This window comes from Drosophila guanche, unplaced genomic scaffold, assembly GCF_900245975.1.
Source record: "Drosophila guanche unplaced genomic scaffold, DGUA_6, whole genome shotgun sequence".
Lineage (NCBI taxonomy): Eukaryota > Metazoa > Arthropoda > Insecta > Diptera > Drosophilidae > Drosophila > Drosophila guanche.
In genome coordinates this window covers 786,022-808,820 of record NW_022995763.1, presented here as the reverse complement: position 1 = coordinate 808,820, position 22,799 = coordinate 786,022, and the positions used below count along the sequence as shown (strand labels likewise).

General features: G+C 41.3%; 5 protein-coding genes across 8 annotated transcripts; 2 read left to right on the top strand and 3 right to left on the bottom strand.

The window, feature by feature from the left end:
* Nucleotides 1-36: 36 nt before the first annotated feature.
* LOC117591032 (splicing factor U2AF 50 kDa subunit) lies at nt 37-2,256 on the top strand. The gene is made up of 5 exons (XM_034284126.1): nt 37-191; nt 781-1,350; nt 1,424-1,512; nt 1,584-1,706; nt 1,772-2,256. Exons 1-5 carry the CDS (start codon nt 179-181, stop codon nt 2,231-2,233), a joined length of 1,257 nt encoding a protein of 418 aa, XP_034140017.1. The 5' UTR covers nt 37-178; the 3' UTR covers nt 2,234-2,256.
* A 748-nt stretch (nt 2,257-3,004) lies between these two features.
* LOC117591025 (1-phosphatidylinositol 4,5-bisphosphate phosphodiesterase gamma-1) lies at nt 3,005-8,480 on the bottom strand. Its single transcript, XM_034284112.1, has 4 exons — nt 6,880-8,480; nt 6,247-6,796; nt 4,712-5,571; nt 3,005-4,652 (listed from the first exon to the last, which is right to left on the bottom strand). The coding sequence occupies exons 1-4, from the start codon at nt 8,188-8,190 to the stop codon at nt 3,582-3,584; spliced, it is 3,792 nt and encodes a 1,263-aa protein (XP_034140003.1). The 5' UTR covers nt 8,191-8,480; the 3' UTR covers nt 3,005-3,581.
* Nucleotides 8,481-9,729: 1,249 nt separating this feature from the next.
* LOC117591040 (acyl-CoA Delta(11) desaturase-like) lies at nt 9,730-11,217 on the bottom strand. The gene is made up of 3 exons (XM_034284135.1): nt 10,517-11,217; nt 10,277-10,462; nt 9,730-10,216 (listed from the first exon to the last, which is right to left on the bottom strand). Exons 1-3 carry the CDS (start codon nt 11,200-11,202, stop codon nt 9,898-9,900), a joined length of 1,191 nt encoding a protein of 396 aa, XP_034140026.1. The 5' UTR covers nt 11,203-11,217; the 3' UTR covers nt 9,730-9,897.
* A 2,821-nt stretch (nt 11,218-14,038) lies between these two features.
* Nucleotides 14,039-18,916, bottom strand: LOC117590964 (high mobility group protein DSP1). 4 transcript variants are annotated; one of them, XM_034284020.1, is made up of 6 exons: nt 18,320-18,916; nt 15,851-16,321; nt 15,596-15,757; nt 15,359-15,516; nt 15,083-15,257; nt 14,039-14,999 (listed from the first exon to the last, which is right to left on the bottom strand). In XM_034284020.1, exons 1-6 carry the CDS (start codon nt 18,341-18,343, stop codon nt 14,814-14,816), a joined length of 1,176 nt encoding a protein of 391 aa, XP_034139911.1. In that variant the 5' UTR covers nt 18,344-18,916; the 3' UTR covers nt 14,039-14,813. The 4 variants fall into 4 exon arrangements, with proteins under 4 accessions (XP_034139911.1, XP_034139910.1, XP_034139912.1 ...); XM_034284019.1 differs by having other exon boundaries at nt 15,359-15,522; nt 18,320-18,913; XM_034284021.1 differs by having other exon boundaries at nt 15,359-15,522; nt 15,851-16,300; nt 18,320-18,913.
* Nucleotides 18,917-21,883: 2,967 nt separating this feature from the next.
* Nucleotides 21,884-22,542, top strand: LOC117591039 (HIG1 domain family member 2A, mitochondrial). Its single transcript, XM_034284134.1, has 2 exons — nt 21,884-22,081; nt 22,172-22,542. Exons 1-2 carry the CDS (start codon nt 21,937-21,939, stop codon nt 22,339-22,341), a joined length of 315 nt encoding a protein of 104 aa, XP_034140025.1. The 5' UTR covers nt 21,884-21,936; the 3' UTR covers nt 22,342-22,542.
* The last annotated feature ends 257 nt before the right edge of the window (nt 22,543-22,799 follow it).

Sequence of the window (22,799 nt, the reverse complement as noted above, 5' to 3'; positions counted from 1 at the left end):
GTCGATAAATTTGAGAATGCACCCCTGCGATATATTCACGTGTTCTGTTTTATTTCGTTTCTCCTGATACTTTTGTGTTAACACCTTCCTACGGAATATACATTTTTCGTCGGCATTACTAAATAATAAAACTAGTTATTGTTTAAATAACAATTTATTCTTTTGAATAAATCTAAACATGGGCTATGATGGTGAGTTCGCATTGCAAAACAACAGAAAAGCAAATCCGCACATAAACTGTATTTTCGATGCGTAAGTGTACACAAATAAAGTGTGCGTACATATGCACATACAGTGAAAAAACTACAAATATTGTGCAAAATGGTACCAAATTTCGCATTTCATCTGTGTTGAATACATTTAATTATTTTTTATATTGCCGCAAAGCGAAAATTGTATGCATTCCATATGAATTTTCGCATTCTCATTTTGACCGGTGTACACATACATATGTATGTGTGTATGCATACATATGCACATAACAATTGAAAACTATTTGTTGCCTTAAGCTTACATTTTTGTGATTTTTTGGGTATCATTGAAAGTGTTTGTTGGTTTATAGAGTAAAGATATCTGAGGAGTTGAACAAATATCTCTAGTCATGTTTTGTGTTCATAAAATCCACGTTTGAATTGCACGCACACATGCATACAAATATATGTACATGCATACACACAGGCATACATATGAATCGTTTTTAGCAAATACTTTGCATTGAAACTGCATTGTTACTGTGATGCTGAGTGGTTTCTTTTTTCGTTTCTTATATTTTTTTTATAGATCGTGAACGTGACCGTGACCGCGATCGTCGTCGCCATCGTTCACGCTCTCGTGACCGCCATCGCGAGCGCTCCAGGGACCATCGTCATCACCGCAATTCGCGCCGCAAGCCATCCCTCTACTGGGATGTGCCCCCACCAGGATTTGAGCACATTACTCCGATGCAGTACAAAGCAATGCAGGCCTCCGGACAGATACCAGCCAGCGTTGTCCCAGACACTCCTCAGACAGCCGTGCCAGTTGTCGGTTCAACCATAACCCGCCAGGCACGTCGCTTGTACGTCGGCAACATTCCGTTTGGCGTCACCGAGGAGGAAATGATGGAGTTCTTTAATCAGCAAATGCATTTAGTTGGCCTGGCCCAAGCTGCCGGCAGTCCAGTACTTGCTTGCCAAATCAATTTGGACAAGAATTTCGCTTTCCTTGAGTTTCGTTCAATAGACGAGACCACTCAAGCAATGGCTTTTGACGGCATCAATTTAAAAGGGCAATCCCTGAAGATAAGGCGGCCGCATGATTACCAGCCTATGCCGGGCATAACAGATACTCCGGCCATTAAACCCGCTGTTGGTAAGTAAACCATGAAGCCTCTCGAAAATATTCGATTTGTTATATTTAATTGACATTGAAATATTTTGCACAGTTTCCAGTGGAGTTATCTCGACGGTGGTACCAGACTCGCCCCACAAAATATTTATTGGCGGTCTGCCCAACTATTTAAATGACGATCAGGTTAGTTTGGTTGTTATACATATCACGAATCCCAACAATATTTACACTCGTTTGTTTACGTTCTATTCAAGGTTAAGGAACTGTTGCTCTCATTTGGAAAGCTACGTGCATTTAACCTTGTCAAAGACGCTGCTACTGGGTTATCAAAGGGGTACGCCTTTTGTGAATATGTAGACCTAAGCATCACCGATCAGGTAAGCATAACTTAGCATTATGTTTCTATCGAAATCGAAATGTAATTTGTGTTTATTCTTTGTAGTCAATTGCTGGCTTAAATGGAATGCAACTGGGCGACAAGAAACTTATCGTACAACGTGCCAGCGTTGGGGCCAAGAATGCACAGAATGCCTCAAACTCTAGTCAGTCCGTTATGCTGCAGGTGCCAGGACTGTCGACAGTCGTTAGTAGTGGTCCACCCACAGAGGTGCTTTGTCTGCTTAATATGGTCACTCCCGACGAGCTACGCGATGAGGAAGAATACGAAGACATACTGGAGGACATCAAGGAGGAGTGTACAAAGTATGGTGTGGTGAGAAGTGTCGAAATACCACGACCCATCGAGGGCGTTGAGGTACCTGGATGCGGCAAAGTCTTTGTCGAATTCAATTCGGTTCTCGATTGCCAAAAGGCACAGCAGGCCCTTACCGGACGCAAGTTCAGCGATCGCGTCGTTGTTACTTCATACTTTGATCCTGACAAATACCATAGACGCGAATTTTAGATAAAAACTCTAACAACAAAAACTAACACTAAATCATATTTCTCACATTCACCGATGTTCAATAAAATTACACATAATAAACAACAAAAATGTATGACCCGACGTGTGTCCCACAAAAAAAAAACAACTTGTATTTGTATTTACCAAGTGTGAGCCATTAAGGATTTTTAAGACCTTAAGTTTTGCGAAAGATTAGCTAATTTAATAACAATGTGGCCAAAGTGTATTGTTTTAAACAATCGTGTAATCCGTATGTTCAAGAATTGTTCGTCTCTCGTGCCTTTTCCCAATAGAAGTGTGTAGGCAAAGGGAAGGGAAACAATGTTGAAGAGCTCGCTTGAGAGAGATCTTTGCAGTTTAGGTTTGAGCGAAAGTATGGGGAATGGAAATGTGGAATGTGAACAATTGGAGGGAAAAAACCTCCCAAACAGCTGATTTACATATTTAAAATCATAACCGTTTAGCGTTCATCCGCATTTGCTAAAGCAAAATTAAGGCATTTGAAGAATAATAATACAATTATACAACCAAAATCCTTCCTCCGCCGTAGCTAGTATTCTCACATAGAAAATATATAATACGAGACTTTTGTAAAAAGAAATATTATTCATGAAAGAGAAAGAGATAGACGTGTCGCTAGCTACTGCGATGCAAGCAACTGGGTGAATAGTAGTGGTGGTAAACTGTACCCAGAAATAGATAGAAATTATGATGTACACAGAAATAGTGCAAAACTTATCAAACTTACGAAATGTGAAATCAAAATCTTTGTTAAGTTAAAAGACAACTAACGCCGGTAAATCTTTATTTGGCATTAAAATAGTGTAAACATTAAACAGTATAGGGGGAGGGGGGTTTGTTTGGTTTGTACGTGTACAACGTGGATATGATTTGATATGTGTATGAGGAGACATTCGTTAATCAGTTAAACACGGAATAGAAGGGACGACATACATATGAAACAGGTAGAGGCGAAAATGGTACATAGAAAATAACTTAAAGAAATATAACTAGAAAATACTATACTTGAAAAAGGCTTGACTTAAAACACACACAGATAAAAAATGAATTCTCTATCAATTGGCTTTAGTGTAGACATAGACGGTAAATAATAGACATAGACATAGAATAAAATATATTGCACGGATTCTGCCGCTTTAGAAATATGTGGGAGGGGCGGGTAGAGTGGAGAGTGCTCCAACCCTAGCCTCCTCCATCGTTAAATGCTTGAAAAAAATGAATGTAAAATGGGTTTTTGTTCCAGAACTATTTATCAAGTGGAATGCCCTTTAAGTTTTGTTCAGTTTGTTGTGTGTGCGCTTTTACGATACTCCCAGGTTGTGGCTGATCAAGTGGATGTGATATTTGTTATCTTAATGTTGACCAACAATGATGACAGTTCCAGTTCCTCGCTGAACTTATTTCTCAGTATGACACTGCGATAGCCCTGGCGCACAGAGGTCAATGGATAGCAGGCCTGCGCTATGAAATGTGTCTCGGCAAACATATCCTCGTCCTGCACTTCGAAACGGAGGATGGCAAACTGTGGATTGCGCACGGTAAACTCGCAGGCCTCGTTCCACACCGGATTGAAGCCATTCTCATTGACTTTGGTGCGATATTTGATGCCGGTATCAAAGCTGGCGCCAATAATTTCCACCACAATTTGTGGATTATTTGATTTACCGCCGCGAAACAGATGCCTTGCCGCTATCAGGCGTATGATAACACGCACTTCGTTCAGGCCATCGGACAGCGGATTGTTTGGATTAAAAGTTTCGAGCTTCATGAACGACGGCTTTAGGATGTAGCCACATTGGCCATTATTCCGGAATTTGGCCTGATTCAGCTGCATGGCCTTGTCGCCCGTCTGATAGTTGAGGGCTATCATCTGAGATCCAATATTCCAGAAAGGCATGGGATTAAAGTTCGACGAGTCCAGGCGCTGTCCCTTGGGATACACCCGACTGATTTGGTTGCGATGATAGGAGAGAAAGAGCGGCGTATTCTGTTGAAAGAACTGCTTCTCGGCCTTCGTTTCGGGGAAGCTGGACATCTCCTGGAAGATCCAAGAGTGCTCACGAAATGGTACACTCCGAAAGTATATTATCAGATCGGACATTTCCTTGGCCACGCGCGCTGTGCGCTCCTTTTTGCGCCGCTCTGTGGCCAGTTGACTAGCGATTAGGGCCGCCTCCTGAATGGCCTTTATCCACTCGTAGGCCGTCTCCTGATTATCAAAGCCAATCACAAACGGATTCTGCATCGTTGGCGTTTGTATCTGTAGCTTGAATATAATGCCCGGCTCATTCGATTCAAAGAGCGACGCGACGGCGCCATAGATCTCAATCGAATCGGTGCGGCCATCGGTGCCTTCCTCATTCACTGAATTGTAATCCTCCGTGGCGGCATCAATCACCTAAACAATACATACATATTTATATTTAAGTATACTTTTAATCGATTTAGATCCCTCACCTTAACATAGTTGGCTGGCAAATGCTTCTTTATCATGCCACCGTAGTCTCCTATCCACCACATGGTGTTGTTCCTTTGGACATTCGTGATAATGGCATGCTTGGGGAAGGACAGCTCATCCGGCTTGTTGGCCTTGTAGCTGTACAGAGCCTTGCAGGTGACATGCTCCTCCAGGTTGGAGCCCATGTAATTGGAGGCCCCATTGCCATCGCTCTGGCCGCCACTGTGATCGCCCTGCTGTGCATGCTCGGCCAGTGCCTGTCGCAGCAGATCCTGGGACACCGGATGGCAGAGCTTCACATTGCGATACAGCGGATTTCTCGTATAATAATGGATGAGCGACACCAACGATTCAAACTGCATTGTATCTATGGCGTACAGTCTGCCCTCTTGGATGATTCGACAGTGTTTGATCTTTCGATTGATTGTGAACGAAATGACAAACGCATTGATGCTCTGCACCGAGGGGCGTACCAAAAACGAACCAATTTCCAGCTTGAACAGGCCCTGCTCGGCCTGCTCCTTGGTGGTATTGGGATGGAACCAGTCCTGATCCTCATGCTTCTTCGGCTGTGGCACTGGCTCCTTAAGTATTATCGAAAACTCCGAGCTGCGCAGCATATTCTTGCGATAGTAAACAATCAGCGAGTACAGAGAATCGAATATGAAATTCTCCACCAAGTAGTAGCGAATGGAGCCGCTTTCGTGCTTCAGTTTGATGCGACAATGATTCGGTCGATTGCGACGCCAAAACGAGAGGCTATAGTCGCCCACAAATGTGGCCGATTCGCGCACCAAAAATGTTCCATCACCCAAATGTTTATACTTTTGCAGCAGATCGTCGGCTTCTTTGCGGCCACCTGAAACAAAAAACCAAAAGTAACGTGAAACATCCGTCAATGGAATGGAATAAGTAAATCTATAATAATCAATAAAGGTTTATGCATAACAAATGGTATGATCAATGCTGCTCAATGCGCTGTAAACGGTTATTATATGGCCAACATATATTTGCAAATATTCCAATTTAAAATTCCGCCATTTGGTAACTTTGTAACTCCAAAATTGGGGATGCCATAGATTTATGAAGAGAGAAATGCATTCGATTGAGTGTTTGATGTAACAAGAGTCTGCTGCACATTAAAAGCTATTGTTGGCTGATCAATATTAGATACATATATCCAATATATGTCCATCTATATACACTTGAACTGTTTCGAGTGGTTTGGGAACACGGACCAGACGGTGTGTAGATTATGGGTAAATTTTTTAAGTGGATATCTCCGTATCGGAAAAGAGATATGGGATTACAGATAGGCAGATACAGCGCGAGCACAGATAGCAATAAATACATATGTCACTCGCATGGCACGGCAGCTGTAATTATGAAGCAATCTTTATGGCCAGCGACCGTTCCGTGCCATAGATAGTGGCTTTGGTGATATCAATCGATCGATTTAACGGACAGCGGGTAACAGATATTAGCTTCTGTGGAGCTGTATCTCTCATCAAACATATTTGCGTTTTGGTTTTACCTTCCAATTTGCCATGAAACCAGTTCTCGCCAAAATGCAGCTCATCATTGGCCGAGGTGTCCTTTTGTTTCTGTTGCATGGTGTTGTTGAGGGAACAGGAGGACGATAAGCCAAAATCATCATCCTCCGAGGTGCCATTGCGATGTGACTCGCTGATTTCCGAGGAGTAGATGAGCTCTTGTTGTGTCAATACAAACTGATAGAGATTCCAGGACTTGTCCACGGGATCCTTGAAGTACAGCAGCCCCTCTTTGAATACCTTACGCATATTATCACCCTCATTTTCACCCACGCCACCGCCCAACGATGATCGATGGGTAAGCGATGAGCCAGCACCGCCACCGCCACCACCACCACCACCACCACCAGCAGCAGCAGCAGCAGCGCCTGTTATGCCACCATTAGTTATGCCCACGCCGCTGAATGTCGTCTCATCGTATTGCGGCAGCTTCTTGTGCTTTAGAATTATCTTGCGGCGCAGCTGGTAGGGCGAAGGCAAATGCTGCTCATTCCGGTCACATGGCTGCGTGAGTAGCATATCGCCAAAGACCTACAAAAAAACCCCAAAACAAAGAAACAAGGGGGTAGCCAATTAGCGCATGAATCAGCCAAGGATTAGATGTGGGAACATACCTCAATTAACGCCTGTGCCATGTTTCGTTGCTGCTCTAAGGAGCAATTCTGCTCGATGGAAAGTATGACGGGATACTCGGATGTGGTGAAGGCGTGATCCTTGATTGTCTTTACAACATCCATGAACTTGATTTTGGATGTCATTGTGTGGCCATGGAATATGTAGGGCAGATTGTCGGGGCCATTCCAGCAGTCGAGCTCAATGCAGCGGCAGCCCATGCGCAGGGCCCGGGCATAGGCCTCGCACGATGATTCGCTGGAGAACTGATCGCCCGTCAGGTAGGTATTGTGCGACGAGGCTATCCAGTAGGAGGAGAGCGGCAGGTTCATGTCCATGAAGATGGCATCGTATTTGCTGTTCCACAGATCGTTCTGCTTGGAGAAGAGGTAGTCGACGAACTCGGACAGCGTCAGATAGGGCTCCTGCACATCACGCTCCACATCCTGCACGAATTCACGTATGAAGCCGGCTATGGAGCCCGCATTGAGCTCGCCCACATTCAGGTCACGCTGTTCGGTTTCCAGAAAACGCTTCAGCTCCGCGGGACGCACTGTCTGCTGATCCTCCGAGTAAGGAAATGTGCTGGAAATGGCCGTTCCACCGCACAGAATGTTGGCGAAACTTTGCGGCAGCAAAAGCTTTTGATAGAGACGCGAAAAGTCATCGAACTTTAGGTCATGCTTTCGCCGCACATCGTCAGTGAAGCACTCCATGAATTTGCTGGTGGTCATCTTGCAACTGACACTGGCCAGGAACATTTTGAAGTCCTTGATGGTCACCTGCGTCTGGGATTGCTCCGACGATTTGGCCGAATGTGAGTTAACATTCTCGATCTGATAGTATTCGCGTCGCAGCCAGCGATCAATCTGCAGCGGATAGGAGGCGTTCACTGTGTCCTTGACCATGTAGCGCAGGCCACGCACCCAATTGTCGGCCTCGATCTCGGATAGGGCGACCACGGAGAAGCTCTTTAGCTTGAAGTGATTGCCATACAGAATGACAAAGCATTTGCTGTTCTCGTAGCGCTGGCAATCGTCGGCAAAGAGGCGGAACTCCTTCGAGTGCTTGCCCACACGTATCTCACGGATCTCGCGCAGCTGTATTGTACCCTCGAAGTCGGTGCGGGGCGTATGGGCGGCCACTGTCGACCATAACAGCTGACGCGTCTCCCTGATAAGCATTAGATGGCGACGATCCGGACGCCTCTGCTTGCCGTACAGCTTCGTCACAATTGTGCCCCGCTCCAGCATGCCAATCGTCTGCTCCATTTCACCCAGCAGCGGTGCGTTCATTGCACTGAAGCAGCTCATCGTATCGTCGTTTCGTCTGTTTCTGTTTGCTGCTTTGCTTCCAAAATGTAAATCTATTCTGGCCACACGCACGTTCGCAAGTACGAACGGTCCCGGACTCCGGATGTGTTTCAACAGCCTAAACCATACGGCTGGCTGCTATCTGGCTGCCTGGGTGGCTGGCTGGCTGGCTGGGAAGTTCACGTTTCTCACCACTTCCACTGCAATGAAATCAAACGGTCGTGGGGTGGCAATTGCAATGAAATCAAATGGTGGGGCACTACTTGTTGATTTATTTTCTTTTCAGCAGTGTGACCGCGGACTTATCGACAAAATATACCTCTTGACTCTCAAAAAATATACCAATATAAACCTTCTCATTGACAAAATATACCCATGAAAATCATATTACCCAATTTAAATATTCGATTAAATATTATAAGCTCGTTGGGACTTTCAGCAATGGAGATATAATTTAATTCGATTGATAAATTAATTTGATGTATGCTGAGGGTCTTGCTTTCTAGTAATTACAATTGACTACCATTTTTGTGGCAATCGAATACGATGCAACAGCGCAGCCTCCCAAATATATGTATATATATCCAATGGGTTTACCGGCAAATATATTAATTTCCAGTTCCTATAATTAATTGCATTTCCTTTGATTTTTCCTTTTTTTTCATTAATCAGCCCTCATAAATGTTTAAAACTCGTAAAAAGTCGGTAAAAGGTATTAAAAGTATTTTTTGTATTTGTATTTTTGAGTATTTATTTGAAAGCGTGAAGGGAATGAATAGGAAGAAACAACTAACTTAACTTAAATGCTAATGTTTATTAGGTTCTAGTCCCTAGGGTCCGTCAAGCTCACCATCAGGGCCAGCTGAAAGTTTGAATGGAGTATTTCTGGATGATTTGTATTAATATTATTCTTGGCCGCAAATGATGGAGGTCGTACAGGACGAGATATCTCTGCGCGGCATTGCCTACAAAACAAAGGACAGGACATCAAAAATGCCCGGAAGCATGTTTGACAAACACTCGCCTAGTGCCTCTATGCAAGGACAAACGGCAGTGCTGTGTGTATTATGGAATTAGTATTAGGAAACTGAATAAAATTCAATTTAAAAATTATTTTTAAATTTAATTATTGTTTTCCCTCTCAATTGTATTGCTTTAAATCAAGTACGTACTGTCTGGAAGATTTTAATATTTAAGATTCTTCCCATTTCCCGCCAAGTACTTTCAAAGAAATACTCAAAAATAAATACTTTTAAGTTCAAAATTGTTCAAAAAATCGGCAGTGCTGCAAAGCGTGCGTGCAGTGCTGGGAAACGGTTGAGTTTCAAATGTAATTTTAAATATTCCATTTGCTGCAATTGGAAATATTAATAATGAGACACTAAATGCATAATTTTAGTAACCAGATAAATATATATATATATATTTCCTTTAGGTTTATAAACATCAAGAATTTTGCTCATTGTAAATATTTTATAAACTAACAAAAATAAAATAAAATATATATATATATGTAAATGGTATGGCACATGTATATATGGCCATTTCTTTTTGTAGCAGGCGCCTGGTATAGTGTCTTTTTGTTTAAATTCATCTGTTGTTTGTAGTTATTTGACGGCTAAAGCCGCTCATTATCAGCATTGAATGCTTTTTTGTATGTGTCTTTTTTGTTTTGTCTTTCATTGTTTTGTGTTTTATTTTTTGTGTCTAATCTGCTTTTTTGCGTAAAATAAGCGCGTCTTCTATCTCCTCCTTTGGCTGATCGCTGTCGCCCCAGCCCCAGGTGGCGTGAGTGCCGTCGCCAGTGCGCTTCACACGCTTCTCGATAATGGCCGGGGAGACGGTCTTCAGGTCATAGGCCCAGCCAATCTTTGCAAAGCAATCAATAAAGAAGGTGGTAAAGTTCAAGGTATAGAAGCCAAGTTCAGCCGTCTTGTAGTCCCAGGGGAAAACATGATGATAGTTGTGCCACCCCTCGCCAAAAGCCAAAATAGCCACGGATATGTTCTGCGTGGGGCTGATGAAACTGCCGAATGCAAAGTAAATTAAGGAATAGCTGCCGATTGGGCATAATCTAAACACCCACCGGTCATAGGGGCGGCCACCAAACTTGTGGGCAGCACTGTTGACGAGCCAGGTGACGTTCAAGATGAAGCACCAGCGGAACATGGTGGCCACAAACCAGGCATTCATAAGGGACTCATCCCAAAAGTAAATCGGTATCATGGTGGGAAACAGGAAGCAAGCGAATGGCATCAGGTACAGATAGTAGCTGAAAAAATAAACATGGATTACCCGTGGGCACAGGATTGTTGGTTCTACTTACCGCTTTTGAAACATGAGTATGGGATCGGCACGCAAGTCGGATAGGTCTATGCCCTGGCCCTTGGCCTTTACCTCCGGATGCTTCTTGCAGAGCAGCCATCCAACGTGTGAAAAGAAGAAGCCACGTGTGGCATTGTGTGGGTCGGCGTCTGTCTCAGAGAACTTGTGGTGCACGCGATGGTCACGGGCCCAGTGATAGGCGGCGTCCTGGAAGGCAATTGTATTGAAGATGACCAACATCACGCGCAATGGCCACTTGGCCTTGTAGGAGCGATGGGCCCACAGGCGATGGGCGCCAGCAGTGATGCCAAGTCCAGAGCACAAATACAGCACCAAGGCAAAACCAATTGTTGCCAATTTGGCCGAAGTAATCAACAGATAGAGGCCATAGAGGGCGGCCAAGTGCAAGTAGCCAAAGGCCAGGATATTGCGCCACACGAGCGTCACTTTGCGGCCGTCGGCGCACTTCTGGAAGCCCTCGTTCCCCTCATCAGACTCGAATAGCACACCAGTGCTGGTGTTGCTGGTGGCTGGTTCCTCCTTGCCAGCATCTGCGGCATCTACGGCATCTACGGCATCTACGGCATCTACGGCATCTACGGCATCTGCTGCATTCGGCTGCATCTCTGCTGAATCGACGGTTACCTCTGAAGCTGTTTTTGCCTGCGCCTTGATGTTTGGCGGCATGCTTAATCCACAATTTGCTTTATTGTTTGGCACACACAATACTGAGAATCTTTTTGTTAGTCACTCCCAAAACGAATAAGTATTTTTGTGTCTAATTTTACGGGCAGAGCTTTGCTCAAAACAGATTGAGCTTTGCTTCCAGATTTTTCAACAACGCAAATGCCTACTTCGATAGTTTTGTATAGTTCATACGGATGTATGAACAGTTCCTGGCTGCCTATCGAAAACTCTCGAGGCGCGCCAGCTTAAAAGCTCCAATTTAAATTAAAGTACCGTTAATTGGTGGCGTGCAGTAAATAAATGTCCGAAACTATTATAAGCCACCCAAAAACGAAGCAAATAAAGGCAATACATCTGCGACAGAGAGAAGCAACCATACAAAATATTCTACGTGAGTTAATAATTAATTCTAGCGCAATTGCAGTTGAAAACTTGAGTGTTGTCACAGGGTGTGATACAGGCAGACAATTATTAGGAACGACAAATAAAGGTTAATTTGAATTTCTGCATCAAGTTCGTACCGTTTTCCACTCTTCTTCGGCTTGCAATAGGTCAAAACGTTTCAATGGGCTAAGACACTTACCTTACCCTGGCCTTGAATCAAAATGACTATTCTGAAAGTCCAAACGATCGATCGTCCACAAAATGGAATATCTTCTTGTGTGTTGCCTTGAATCAGAATTTATTAAAGCCTCACCGAAAGTGAATAAACCATGCCCAAACCAGCCTAAATCAAGTCACGAAACGAAAACAAAAACACAAAAATTTTGTGGTACTATTTGTAGTTATTGTATTTAGCAAAAGTCTACAAATGAATGCATTTCGCCTCTTACCGAGGGTTAGAGTCCGAGTATTGGCTACTCTTATGGGAGAACACTAACATTCAATGGGTGTAATGGAGGTGTACAGGGATGCACGGACGGAAGGCCTGCCTTTATTCCTAGACAGGGACAGCAGACAGCTGACAGCACAAAATCCATGAACATAGAGGAAGCTTTTACCACACCGTTTTGCCTTCATAAGCGTACATCTAGCTAAATTATATTTATTTTCAACTATTTTTACAGGATTGTTTTTGTAGTTCATAGAAAAAAAAATTTATATTTTTGTGTTTTATGCATGTTTCAAAAAAAAAAAAACCTCTTAGTAGCTACCATACAGATATAGTATCGCTAAACAAACACCACACACACCACACACCACACCATACACATTTGTTTTAAGTTCAGGAACTCGGTCATGATTTGATTTAATTTTGGATTCTTCTTGGGTGATATTGTAGTAGCTCTCTCTCTCTCTCTCTCTCTCTCTCTGTGTGTCGGGTTCTGCTGTTTCTGTTTAAACAAAACATAAAAGTGGTGGAAGAAACGGCAAGGAATAATAAAGACAAATGTTCTTTTGTTTTTTTTTTGTTGTTGTTTTTTTTTGGAGAACACAATCATATTCATCTACAAGAATCTCTTTTCTAAAAGTTTATTTTTATAATAGTTTAGTTTCTTTTTTTTCTTATAACAAGCGCACAGGGAACTGGAATTTTGTATTTTCATAGTCATAATTTATGTTTTTATTGAGGAGTTTTTGCCGTCATTCTTCATCATCGTCATGATCATCATTGTCGTGTGATCTCGATCTCTCGTAGAAAATTACAACTTAAAAAAGGGTCTCCCTCTCTATGGATATAATCTCGGTGGCGAGTTATTCTCTAGCAAAAATGATGCTAAAAATATATATACATTGATATACATATACATTGCCTCGCCTCGCCTCATACATAATAATATATAACGTGGGGAGAGGGGGAAAGTTAATTGCGAGTCTCAATTGCAGCGCTAACCATATGTCTGGTCTGTACATGGGATCAGCTCATCCACTAATCCACCTCTAATCACGTTATAAACCTACTAATTTTACTCGATATCTCTTAGCCTATACACACACTATCCACCCGAAGAAGGGAGCACAAGGGAGTGCCTCTGGCCCATGCACGAGATGGTCGGGCAGTCACTTTCCTATATGCAATTAAAAGCATATGCCAGAGCTCCTCCTGCATGGGAAGCACGCACTCCTCTCCCTACTACTATATATATATATATATATATATATTTATATCGTATGTCCGCTTCTTGTCTGGAACTGGAGTTTTTGTATTTAAGGCTTGGGTGTAAAATATCATTTTACTTACAGCCTCACCATACATACAAAAAAAACACACACTCTGAGAATACTTTCAATTTTTGTTGTAGCCACCCGTTTTTATGTTTTGTTTTGTCTTTCTTATATGGTATTATGTATACTCTTAGATTCATGTTAGATCCGCGGCTGCTGCTGCTGGATCTCCGTTAACTGCTAGATAGTCTCGTCTAAATAATACTTCAATAGTATGTACATGGCCAAGAAGTCAACAATGTCCATTTTTTGTTTGATTTTTACCCCCACCCGCGGCGTGGCGTGTCTGTCTCATCAGTATATGTGTTATAACAACCTAAGATGTATTCCGTATATGGGTAATATGTTTATATACGTGTTATTATGACCCCAGCAACGCGCTTGAAATGTAGTTTTATATTTACATATCATAATTAAAACTATATTTATTTGTTTTCTTTTTCTTGTTTATATTGAAGTAAGCGCACCCCCCCAAAAAGCTGCCCTAGGATGATTTCTTTTCATGGTCTTTTTTAAATGTAATATGTGTATTTGTGTGTGTGTGTGTGTGTGTGTGTGGTGTAAAAAGAAAAAAAATATCAATTGAGAAATGGAAAAAACAAACGAAAACGATGCACAATTATGATACATAATTTTCTTTTTTTCTTTTTGTTATATAGAGAGACAGATATTTTTGTTTGAAGAGATATCACCCGCCACTGAGTTAAGTATTTTTTTGTTTTCTTGTTTTTATATCACGTCTTGCAACTCGTGTACGAGTAAACGCATTAATTGTATGATGGGAGATGGGGGGGATTTTTGGGTTTGGTTCCATTTGTTTCCATGGAGAAATCTAACTTTAATAAATGGAGGGGCTTCTTCATCATATTGAGAGAGAATGAAGTGACAATATGCTTGATATCATGATCGAGAGTTGTTTTGTGGTTGATTGATTTGATTTGATTGATTTTTCTCTTGAGTGTTGTTTAAATTGTTGTTTTTTTTTAGGAGAAAACTTAGCACAAATAAGGGTTTGTTTGTTTTTGCTGGACAGACAAAGATTGAATGTCGGCTTTAATCTAACCATTACTTAATCATATTTCATCTTATAACATACGAACTTATAAAAGGTTTCTTTGTGATTTTTTGTTTTTTTTTGTTTGTTTGTTTGTTTCTCCTTCAATTAATTCATGGAAATTTGATTACTTATTATTACAAAAAAAAAAAAACTATGCATTACTTTTCATATTTATATATATATATATATATATATGCATATATATAACACACATCGTCGATCGGTGGTTTGGTTTAACCTGGATAATAGATTAAACCGCCAAGTCCGACGACATCTTGTTCATGTTTCTCGTTATCTTCTGCTCTCGCTCTATATCTACCACACGATGAGACAGCAGACCCAACGATAGTGTGTATAAATAGTGTAGAGTATTACTAGGCTAGACCTCCTATTGGTTCTCATCATCGTCACCATCGCCGTCATCGTCGTCGTGCTGCTCGTCCAGTTGATGCTGCTGCTGCTGCTGCACGGCGGCGGCCAGTAACGCGGCCTTCTGTGCCTGCGCCTGCATCGACGCTTGCATCGATGGTGCGGACATGGCTATCTTCCCGCTTGTCTTGTATTCGGTCATTTCCTGCAAAAGCGACCCAAAAGCAAACCATAAGTTATCATCGAAAATGGTTCCCCACTGAAATGCGTTGCTGTATCTGTACATACCCGTTCATAGCGTGCCTTGTCCCTCTCGGCCATCGACTCGTACTTCTGTTTAACCTCGGGGTCAACATCGGACCATTTGCGCCCCAGCTCCTTGGCAATGTCGCCAACACCGTATTCTGGATTCAGAGCCTTCACCTTATTTCTCTCATCATTGCAGAACCAGAAGAACGCAGACCTATGAGGGATATTTTCAGGTTATTATTCAATTCAAATATGAATGAGTTTTGGGCTGGCCAAAATGATTTTGTTATAAATTGCTTTTTGCTACGAACTCACAATGAACGTTTCGGTGCATTGGGGTCCTTGATCTGTTTCCTCTTCTTGCCACGTCCCACAACAGTACCCTTGGGCGGCACATAGTTTTGCATTTCAGCCTCATAGCGCTGCTTGTCCTTTTCGGCCATTTCATGGAAACGTTTCTTCTCCTTATCCACCATTGTCTTGCGAGGGGAAGAATAATTGATTAACATATATGTTCATGGGGGTTTCCATGCGAGTTCAGGGTTTTGTTACCTTCCACCGTTCGGCACACTTGCGCGAAAATTCGGCAAATATCACGGTTTCATCGGGATGTTTCTTTTTGTGCTCCTCCCGGCAGGTTTGTACAAAGTATGCGTATGCAGTCATTCGGCCCCTCGGTTTTGCATCAGCCTTTCCACCTCGGACCATTGGACTCTGTCGAGGGACAAAGGACAAACAAAGGATTCGACGAGATACGATATTAATAAAGATCGGTTCTTGGGTGTGGATTATTTTGCAATAACTTACCGCCGAATTGATTACATTCTGTTGCTGTTGCTGCTGTTGCATCTGTTGTTGCTGCTGGTGCTGTTGTTGCTGCTGCTGTTGCTGTTGTTGCTGCTGCTGCTGCTGCAGTTGGGCAGCTGTGTTGGCATCCACTTGGCCCTGATTGGCTGCCGAATACCACCACTGGGAGCCGGGCACTGCTGCGGCCGCCGCAGCCTGTGCCATATTTAGGCGATAGTCATAGCCTGTGGTACCGGCAGCGTTCGACGTGGCCACAACCTGGGCCATCGTCGTGGCTGGATTCGGGAAACTGCTGGCCATTTTATATGTGAACAGCTGTTGGGTGCCAACACCGGCAGCGGTATTGGAGCTATTCTGATGCGCCTGCTGCTGATTCTGCTGTACCACCACTTGGTGCTGTTGCAACTGTTGCTGTTGTACTTGTTGTTGTTGCTGCGCAGCCAGTTGCTGCTGATAGTGTTGAATGGTTTGCTGATCAATAGGTTTGTTGGTTGTGTTTGTGATTAGAGGTGTGTGCGATGCCAGCCGGAGCGGAGAGTGTCTAATGGCTATGGCCTTTTATTAGGATATCTACAACTAGCAACAACTACCAACTATTTTCTACTGCAGCAACTACGATTTTGTGGCTATAGTCCCCGGACACTCGTCTCGCGCCTGGCATCGCACTACTTAATCACTAACTCAGTAATAATTGATTAACATTAATGGACATGTGCGGGTTGGTTTGTTTGGATTAGTGATTAATAAACCATAGTGGTTTCAATTGCATTGACAGCGATACTCCGGTCGAATGCAAACCAACGGAACAGAAAAAAACAACAAAACTCTACTACACAAAATTCTACGAAAAGCAAATTAAAAGCTAAATAAGTATTGTATTTCAATATAAGTGAATTAACATGTGCTCGAGTGTGTTCGTCTGTGCGGATCCATTTCAATCAAAAGAAAAAAGCCGGAGGAAAATGTTTCATTTCCAAACAGCCGGCGAAAATCTCGGTTATCGATTTCTATTGCGTTCTATGGCCCCACATTGTGTACACATCCATACGTATGCATGTACATATCTATGTATGTATATACAAATGAATGCATACCTGCGCTAGTGTGCTAGACTAAACAACGCATAAAAAAAACATTCTCTCAGCTGTTTTTCTTTTAGATAAAAGGCTAGAATGCGTTTTGGGGGAAGAGACGCACAGTCTTTTGTGGTACCGGTTCCGTTTTATTGGTGAACCAGTTTCGCCAAATGCTTTTATTTTGATTCCAGTGCCAGGGCCGGCAAAGAACCAGGGTGTCACACAGACACAGTCAATGACGGGGCTGAATGGCAGATTCTCCAGGGGCAAACAAAAGAAAAGCTTTAATTTGTATAGAATATTTTCGTACGGGACGGGTCTCACTCTATAAACAAAAGTAATACCATTTGTTTTACTTATTTGTGAAAGAAACAATTCGAATGGTTTGATTATGAACCAATTGAAAGACCATTTTACACGTGGGTAACGCTTTGCTTGAAAACTATACATACATACCCATGTACACGCTTATGAACATACACACATGTTAGAAAGAAAGAGAAAATGGTTGGTAGCATGAGAATTGGCCAAGCATTTTGCGTGCACATATGTATGTATGCTTGCATGGATGTTCATACATATATTATGTACATACATATGGGGGAAAAATACAGCGAATTTTAGATTACGCAAGCCGTGATTTCGGTGTGCATATTCTAGTTTAACACACACACACACATTCATATCCATAAACAGGCTTTATAGTTGTGTTAGTGAAGCATTTATCAATGCGCATTACTTTCAACATTCATATTTTTGTTGTTTTTTTTTCTCAATTAACCAAAGTAAATATATTCACAACCGTGTAAATAAATAAATATACACATACATTTTTATAAATATATATTATATACTGGACATGAATATATTTGTACAAACTAATAAAAAAAATGGCGGCCCTAGATGCGCACGCAAAATAAAATTTCGCTTGTACAGCGTCGCTTTTGTTTGTATGCATGCACGCACACACACACGTAAACGAGACTCTCCAATGTATTAGTTACTTTTTACATAAAACAAATTTACGTGCAAAAAAAACGCTTAAACAAATTCACATTCATATGTACAGGTACACACACATAGATATACAACAAGCCAGTCACTCTAATGTATGTATGTATCCAATGATCACGGACAAAATTTCCACCTGGGTTGGGTACGCTTAAATTCGTTTTTTTTTCTGTAGAAATGCTTACAACAATTTAAGGTTGTACATTTGACATGGTACGCTTGCACATATGTATTGGCATTGGCGGGAAAATCATTAACTTTCAACGAAAACGCGGCAAGCGACCAGGCCGCACGCCTTATGTTTGCTTATGTATGTGTGTCTCTCTGTATATATGTACGTACGAACATTAAATAAATGCCGTATACCTGCACACAAGCTTACCTGTATTTGATGAAAGTGATCCATAACGGAGCCGATCGGTTCGAATGGTTTATTTAGTTAATGTTCTTTTTGTGGAGCACTACGAATAGTGCTGGGATTTAAGGAGTTTCCTTCTTTTCTTGCCGTTTCTTTCTCGCACTACACACACACACTCAACGTAACGTAAGCACTGTGTCAATGGCAATGGAGTCTCTGTTTCAATTTCAGCTTTGGTTTGAGGCCTGCTTTCAATTGCTGTTCTAGACGTATTTATTCGACGTTGTATTGATTATTATATGTACACACAACGCATTTACGTCTGTACATATGTATGTACACGGCAGACGCCACACGGTAATTTTGAAATTGACTCCGGTTCTTACGGCACTCGACAGCGCACGCAACGAAACGTAACGTACGTAACGCGTTGTTGGGGGGAATTTGTTGTTTGCTTTTAGTTACTAAAAAATAAACAAACGACGCTACATATGCAGCAATGTGTTGTGTTCTTTTTTTTGTTGCTATCAATGCGGAAAAGATGGTTTGCGCGCCGCTCCGCTCGCCTGATTGAAAACACACACAGAGAGTACCGTACCAACAACGCGAATGCAAAGGCTTTGAATTGAATTGCCGTCTTGCCAGGGTCTACGTTACGCCAAAACTTCTGTATGCGTTGAATGCGCAGCTGTGTGTGTATTTTTGTGTACGTTTGTGTGTATGTATATATTGTGGGCACAAGGCAGATGGAACAGAGGGTGAGGCAAGTCGCCTATTCGGTTATCCTACTTTGTTTTCCACCCTCTCTCCATCATTAAATTTGGTGCAATACCGTCTGAAACGCTTCTGAAGCTGTTTTGACTGCCGCACAGAGCGCGCTCACCATGCTTCCCCTACCTTTTATTTGATATACCCTTAGTACAGTTTACTGAGCACAGTTCTCTCTCTCACTCTCTTTCTCTCTCGACAGAGCCAATACATACGTACATATATATGAATGTACATACACGTGGTGGAGGGAAGCAGCAGCAGCAGGCCGTATAAAAAATGTTGGGTTGTTACTTCTATACAAACTTATGTACATAAGTATGTATGTGTATGTACGTATGCGCTCTATACCCGCCCTATAAAAGCATATCATTATATGTACATGCATATGTACATAAAGAAACGCTGACAAAGCATACACATGAATCTACATACATATGTACATTATCAATGTATGCTTGTAAACAGTATTTTATGACCATTACCTATAATATATTTATAATTTACATCATGCTAATATTTGAGTGTAGTGTAAGAATACTTTACGTTATGCTGTGGACGCAACGCTCTACCAACATAAAACCAATTTAAAATTTCGGGCATGTTTTATTTTTACTTGTGTGTATCCCAAATGGTACATCCCTATGTACATTTGTATGTCCATCCCATTTCTACAAGCGGGCATACCATACATATGCATCAATACAAACACATTAATACATGCACGCGGGGTATACGTACATACGCACACAGCGAAACCCTTGCCTACATACACATGTTTCATTTTGCGTTCCCCGTCTGACTGTACTTCCCAAGTGCCTCTCTCGTTTTCTCTCTCGCTCTCTCTCATTTTATAAAGAGCGAAACAATGTGAAAATAATGCAGCTGTATGTAAGCGTGTTGGTGAGGTCACAAATACCCAGCAGACAACTTTTGTGAACGGTTTTTGAACAGTCCAAGCCAAGGGACTAAACTGATGGCAATTCATTATTAAAGCTTAATATGGGTGCTTTCTTTGAAAACATACACTGGTATATAAATATTTACCAAAACGCTTACTATTTATCAGAAAATCTAGTATATAAAATAATTGGAAAATCAATAAAAAAACTGTAGACCGAAACCCAAACAAGTCTGCAAATGTTCGTATTCTACTGAACTTCAAGAGCAGAATAGGCATGAAATGATTATTGCAATTATTGTGACCACATGCAAGAAAATAAGAAGGAAACATTGTTGAACCTTAATTGTACCGAAGAAATAAACAAACCGTGACGGAAAGATGAGCACAACGCTTGCAATATTATCTCAACATATTTCATATGGGATGGGGCATATTTTGGATATTAACTCTACAAAGGATCAGATCAGATCAATCCAGAATTTCATTAAATGCAATGAGAAAATAATCGACTATGACTCAAACTGTACACTAAATAATGAATGCAATTCAAAAATATTTTGCACACAAAAAAAAACACCGAGTTATTTTAAATTTTGCGATCGAACGGTTTCATCGATATGCTGATTTCGAAGGTATAGCTTCATTCTTCTATAGCTTCAAGCTACATTTGCGCTACAGTGCGCGTTCTTATTAGATAGGTAAGGAATGAGTACTTTCTGTTGTTTAACTTTAGGTGTAGACCTTTTCAAATAGAGAGGTAAAATCAGCCAATCTTGTGTAGAATTGAATGATAATTCGAGCCAAATTAAAGTTTTAAAGCTGAGAGTCCTAACCACCTGGTAATATCAAATAGAAGATCAAAGTCGAGGAATTTGATTTAAGAGTAAGGTATATTTTTAAATTGAAAAGGTAATTTTTATATACTTGATCGATAGTTCCGCAGGAAACCCGGGCTGGGAAAACATCGATAGTGGCCACCATCGATGGTGGAAATAGTGTAGGTGTCCTAGATTACCCCAGAAACATTAGCTATCGTTAGAAATAAAAATAGTTCCTCATCTGTATTATTAAAGCAGTATTGACGTCTGTAAAGATATCTAATATAAAATCATACAGTAAACTGTTATTCTTTGTGATAGTCAAGGCGCCTTAAATGTTCTGAAGAGCAATGAATCAAATTCCTACCTAACAGACGAAATCCACTTCAACATTGACAATTCCTTCACGAACAACTTTATTGTGCACTGGATACCAGGTCACAAGAACATTGCCATTAATGAAAAGACTGATATACTAGCCAAATCAGCCACTAATGTAGGCAAACTTTTTAATTTACCCCTAAAATTCGATGAAGTAATCCGAAAATTTAAAATAAAAGTTCAGACGGATTGAAAAAATGAGTACAAGGATATATTAAAAACCAAAGGAATTTATTTTGCGTCAATTTACAATGAAATTCCTGTCAAACCATGGCACCTGGGCTCTCGACTGAAGTGCAAAAAACATAAAGGTCATAAATAGACTGTCAATTAATCGAACATATGATCAACTTTTTATACACAAAATCAAAGCCAGAAACAATAACATTTGCGAAGTTTGCAACCTTCTCTACAATGCGGATCATGAAATCTTCTCCTGCCAACAACATGTAATTATTAGGAAAAAATGTAAAATTTTTCATCGCTTTAAAGATTTTAAGGAGTTATTGCTCACAAAGGAGCCTCTCTTTTTAAGAGAATTGCCAAATTTATTAATGAGGCTAATTTGGAGTTGTGAATCGAAACACACTATATTGTTTAAATAGTAAGAATATACTATGCATGGGGTCATCAACAACCATCGATAGTCTAGAAAATATCGACGCCCCATCATCGAACTGAAGTATCTGGTCAATGCGATTAAATACCAAACCAAAAAAAAATAATTTTTTGTTTTGACACAATTTTATTTCCTGAAAATAGCTTGAAAAATGTCTGGGAAGTCACAGCTAACTCTTCCCGATGAGGAATTGGATTGGATACAGCTGCGCCAGGACCTGGGACCCGTGATTGAGGTGGAAACCACCAAGGAAAAGCTACAGCGCAAAATTAAGGAGAACCCGCTGGTTCCGCTTGGTAAGCGGTCTGCGGCATTTCATCACAATTTCTGTTATGTAAACACAATAATATATTAATTAATGTGCTTGCACTTCGCCCCCTACATAGGATGCATAGCCACTACCGCTGCGCTCACAATGGGCTTGTATAATTTCCGCACTGGCAATCGCAAGATGTCCCAAATGATGATGCGCACCCGTATCGCTGCCCAGGGATTCACTGTGGCCGCCTTAATTGTGGGCGTTGTGATGACCTATGGCGAAAAGAAATCCAACTAATTGATATTAAAGAGCATTAATCGCATTAATAGCAATTGTAGCTTTAAAACCAAACCTGAAATCATGAGCTGTTTTTGTTTTGTATAATCTAAAAAAAAAAAAAAAAGTTAGGCGTAAATATTAGACACTGTCCGAGGTGCATAAATAGATTAATAATGTATAAAATGAAGCATAATATAATTGTAAAGATGTGTGGGTGAACTATGGCCACAGTGCTCGTTGTAATATATTTATGTAAGAAATTTGCGCGGTTCGTTGGCTGAACCGAAAATGAAGATTTCAAATGAAATCACTTATTGGATGGCAAATGTGGCTCCCAAGTGATAAGTTCTAACACCAGACAAATACTGTTGGACTCCTCAAAAGTGTAATATATAACAAAGGATGTAGGTGAGGCGAGGATATACCCATTTTGTGATTAATTTTTAATTATATTCCTTCGGATTCCAAGCTGTTTG

What these genes read in the sequence shown, in the direction of transcription:
- LOC117591032 (XM_034284126.1), top strand. An exon ending in ACTATTTAAATGACGATCAG is followed by an intron (nt 1,513 to 1,583) that starts GTTAGTTTGGTT and finishes GTTCTATTCAAG; the next exon opens with GTTAAGGAACTGTTGCTCTC. An exon ending in ACCTAAGCATCACCGATCAG is followed by an intron (nt 1,707 to 1,771) that starts GTAAGCATAACT and finishes TATTCTTTGTAG; the next exon opens with TCAATTGCTGGCTTAAATGG.
- LOC117591025 (XM_034284112.1), bottom strand. Translation starts at nt 8,190, where the DNA reads ATGAGCTGCTTCAGTGCAATGAACGCACCGCTGCTGGGTGAAATGGAG. An exon ending in TGGCACAGGCGTTAATTGAG is followed by an intron (nt 6,797 to 6,879) that starts GTATGTTCCCAC and finishes GTTTTTTTGTAG; the next exon opens with GTCTTTGGCGATATGCTACT. An exon ending in GTTTCATGGCAAATTGGAAG is followed by an intron (nt 5,572 to 6,246) that starts GTAAAACCAAAA and finishes TTTTTGTTTCAG; the next exon opens with GTGGCCGCAAAGAAGCCGAC.
- LOC117591040 (XM_034284135.1), bottom strand. Translation starts at nt 11,202, where the DNA reads ATGCCGCCAAACATCAAGGCGCAGGCAAAAACAGCTTCAGAGGTAACC. An exon ending in ATACTCATGTTTCAAAAGCG is followed by an intron (nt 10,463 to 10,516) that starts GTAAGTAGAACC and finishes TTATTTTTTCAG; the next exon opens with CTACTATCTGTACCTGATGC. An exon ending in GGTGGCCGCCCCTATGACCG is followed by an intron (nt 10,217 to 10,276) that starts GTGGGTGTTTAG and finishes TGCATTCGGCAG; the next exon opens with TTTCATCAGCCCCACGCAGA.
- LOC117590964 (XM_034284019.1), bottom strand. Translation starts at nt 18,343, where the DNA reads ATGGATCACTTTCATCAAATACAG. An exon ending in AGTGTGCCGAACGGTGGAAG is followed by an intron (nt 15,523 to 15,595) that starts GTAACAAAACCC and finishes TCCCCTCGCAAG; the next exon opens with ACAATGGTGGATAAGGAGAA. An exon ending in ACAAGGCACGCTATGAACGG is followed by an intron (nt 15,000 to 15,082) that starts GTATGTACAGAT and finishes TCGCTTTTGCAG; the next exon opens with GAAATGACCGAATACAAGAC.
- LOC117591039 (XM_034284134.1), top strand. Translation starts at nt 21,937, where the DNA reads ATGTCTGGGAAGTCACAGCTAACTCTTCCCGATGAGGAATTGGATTGG. An exon ending in GAACCCGCTGGTTCCGCTTG is followed by an intron (nt 22,082 to 22,171) that starts GTAAGCGGTCTG and finishes CCCCCTACATAG; the next exon opens with GATGCATAGCCACTACCGCT.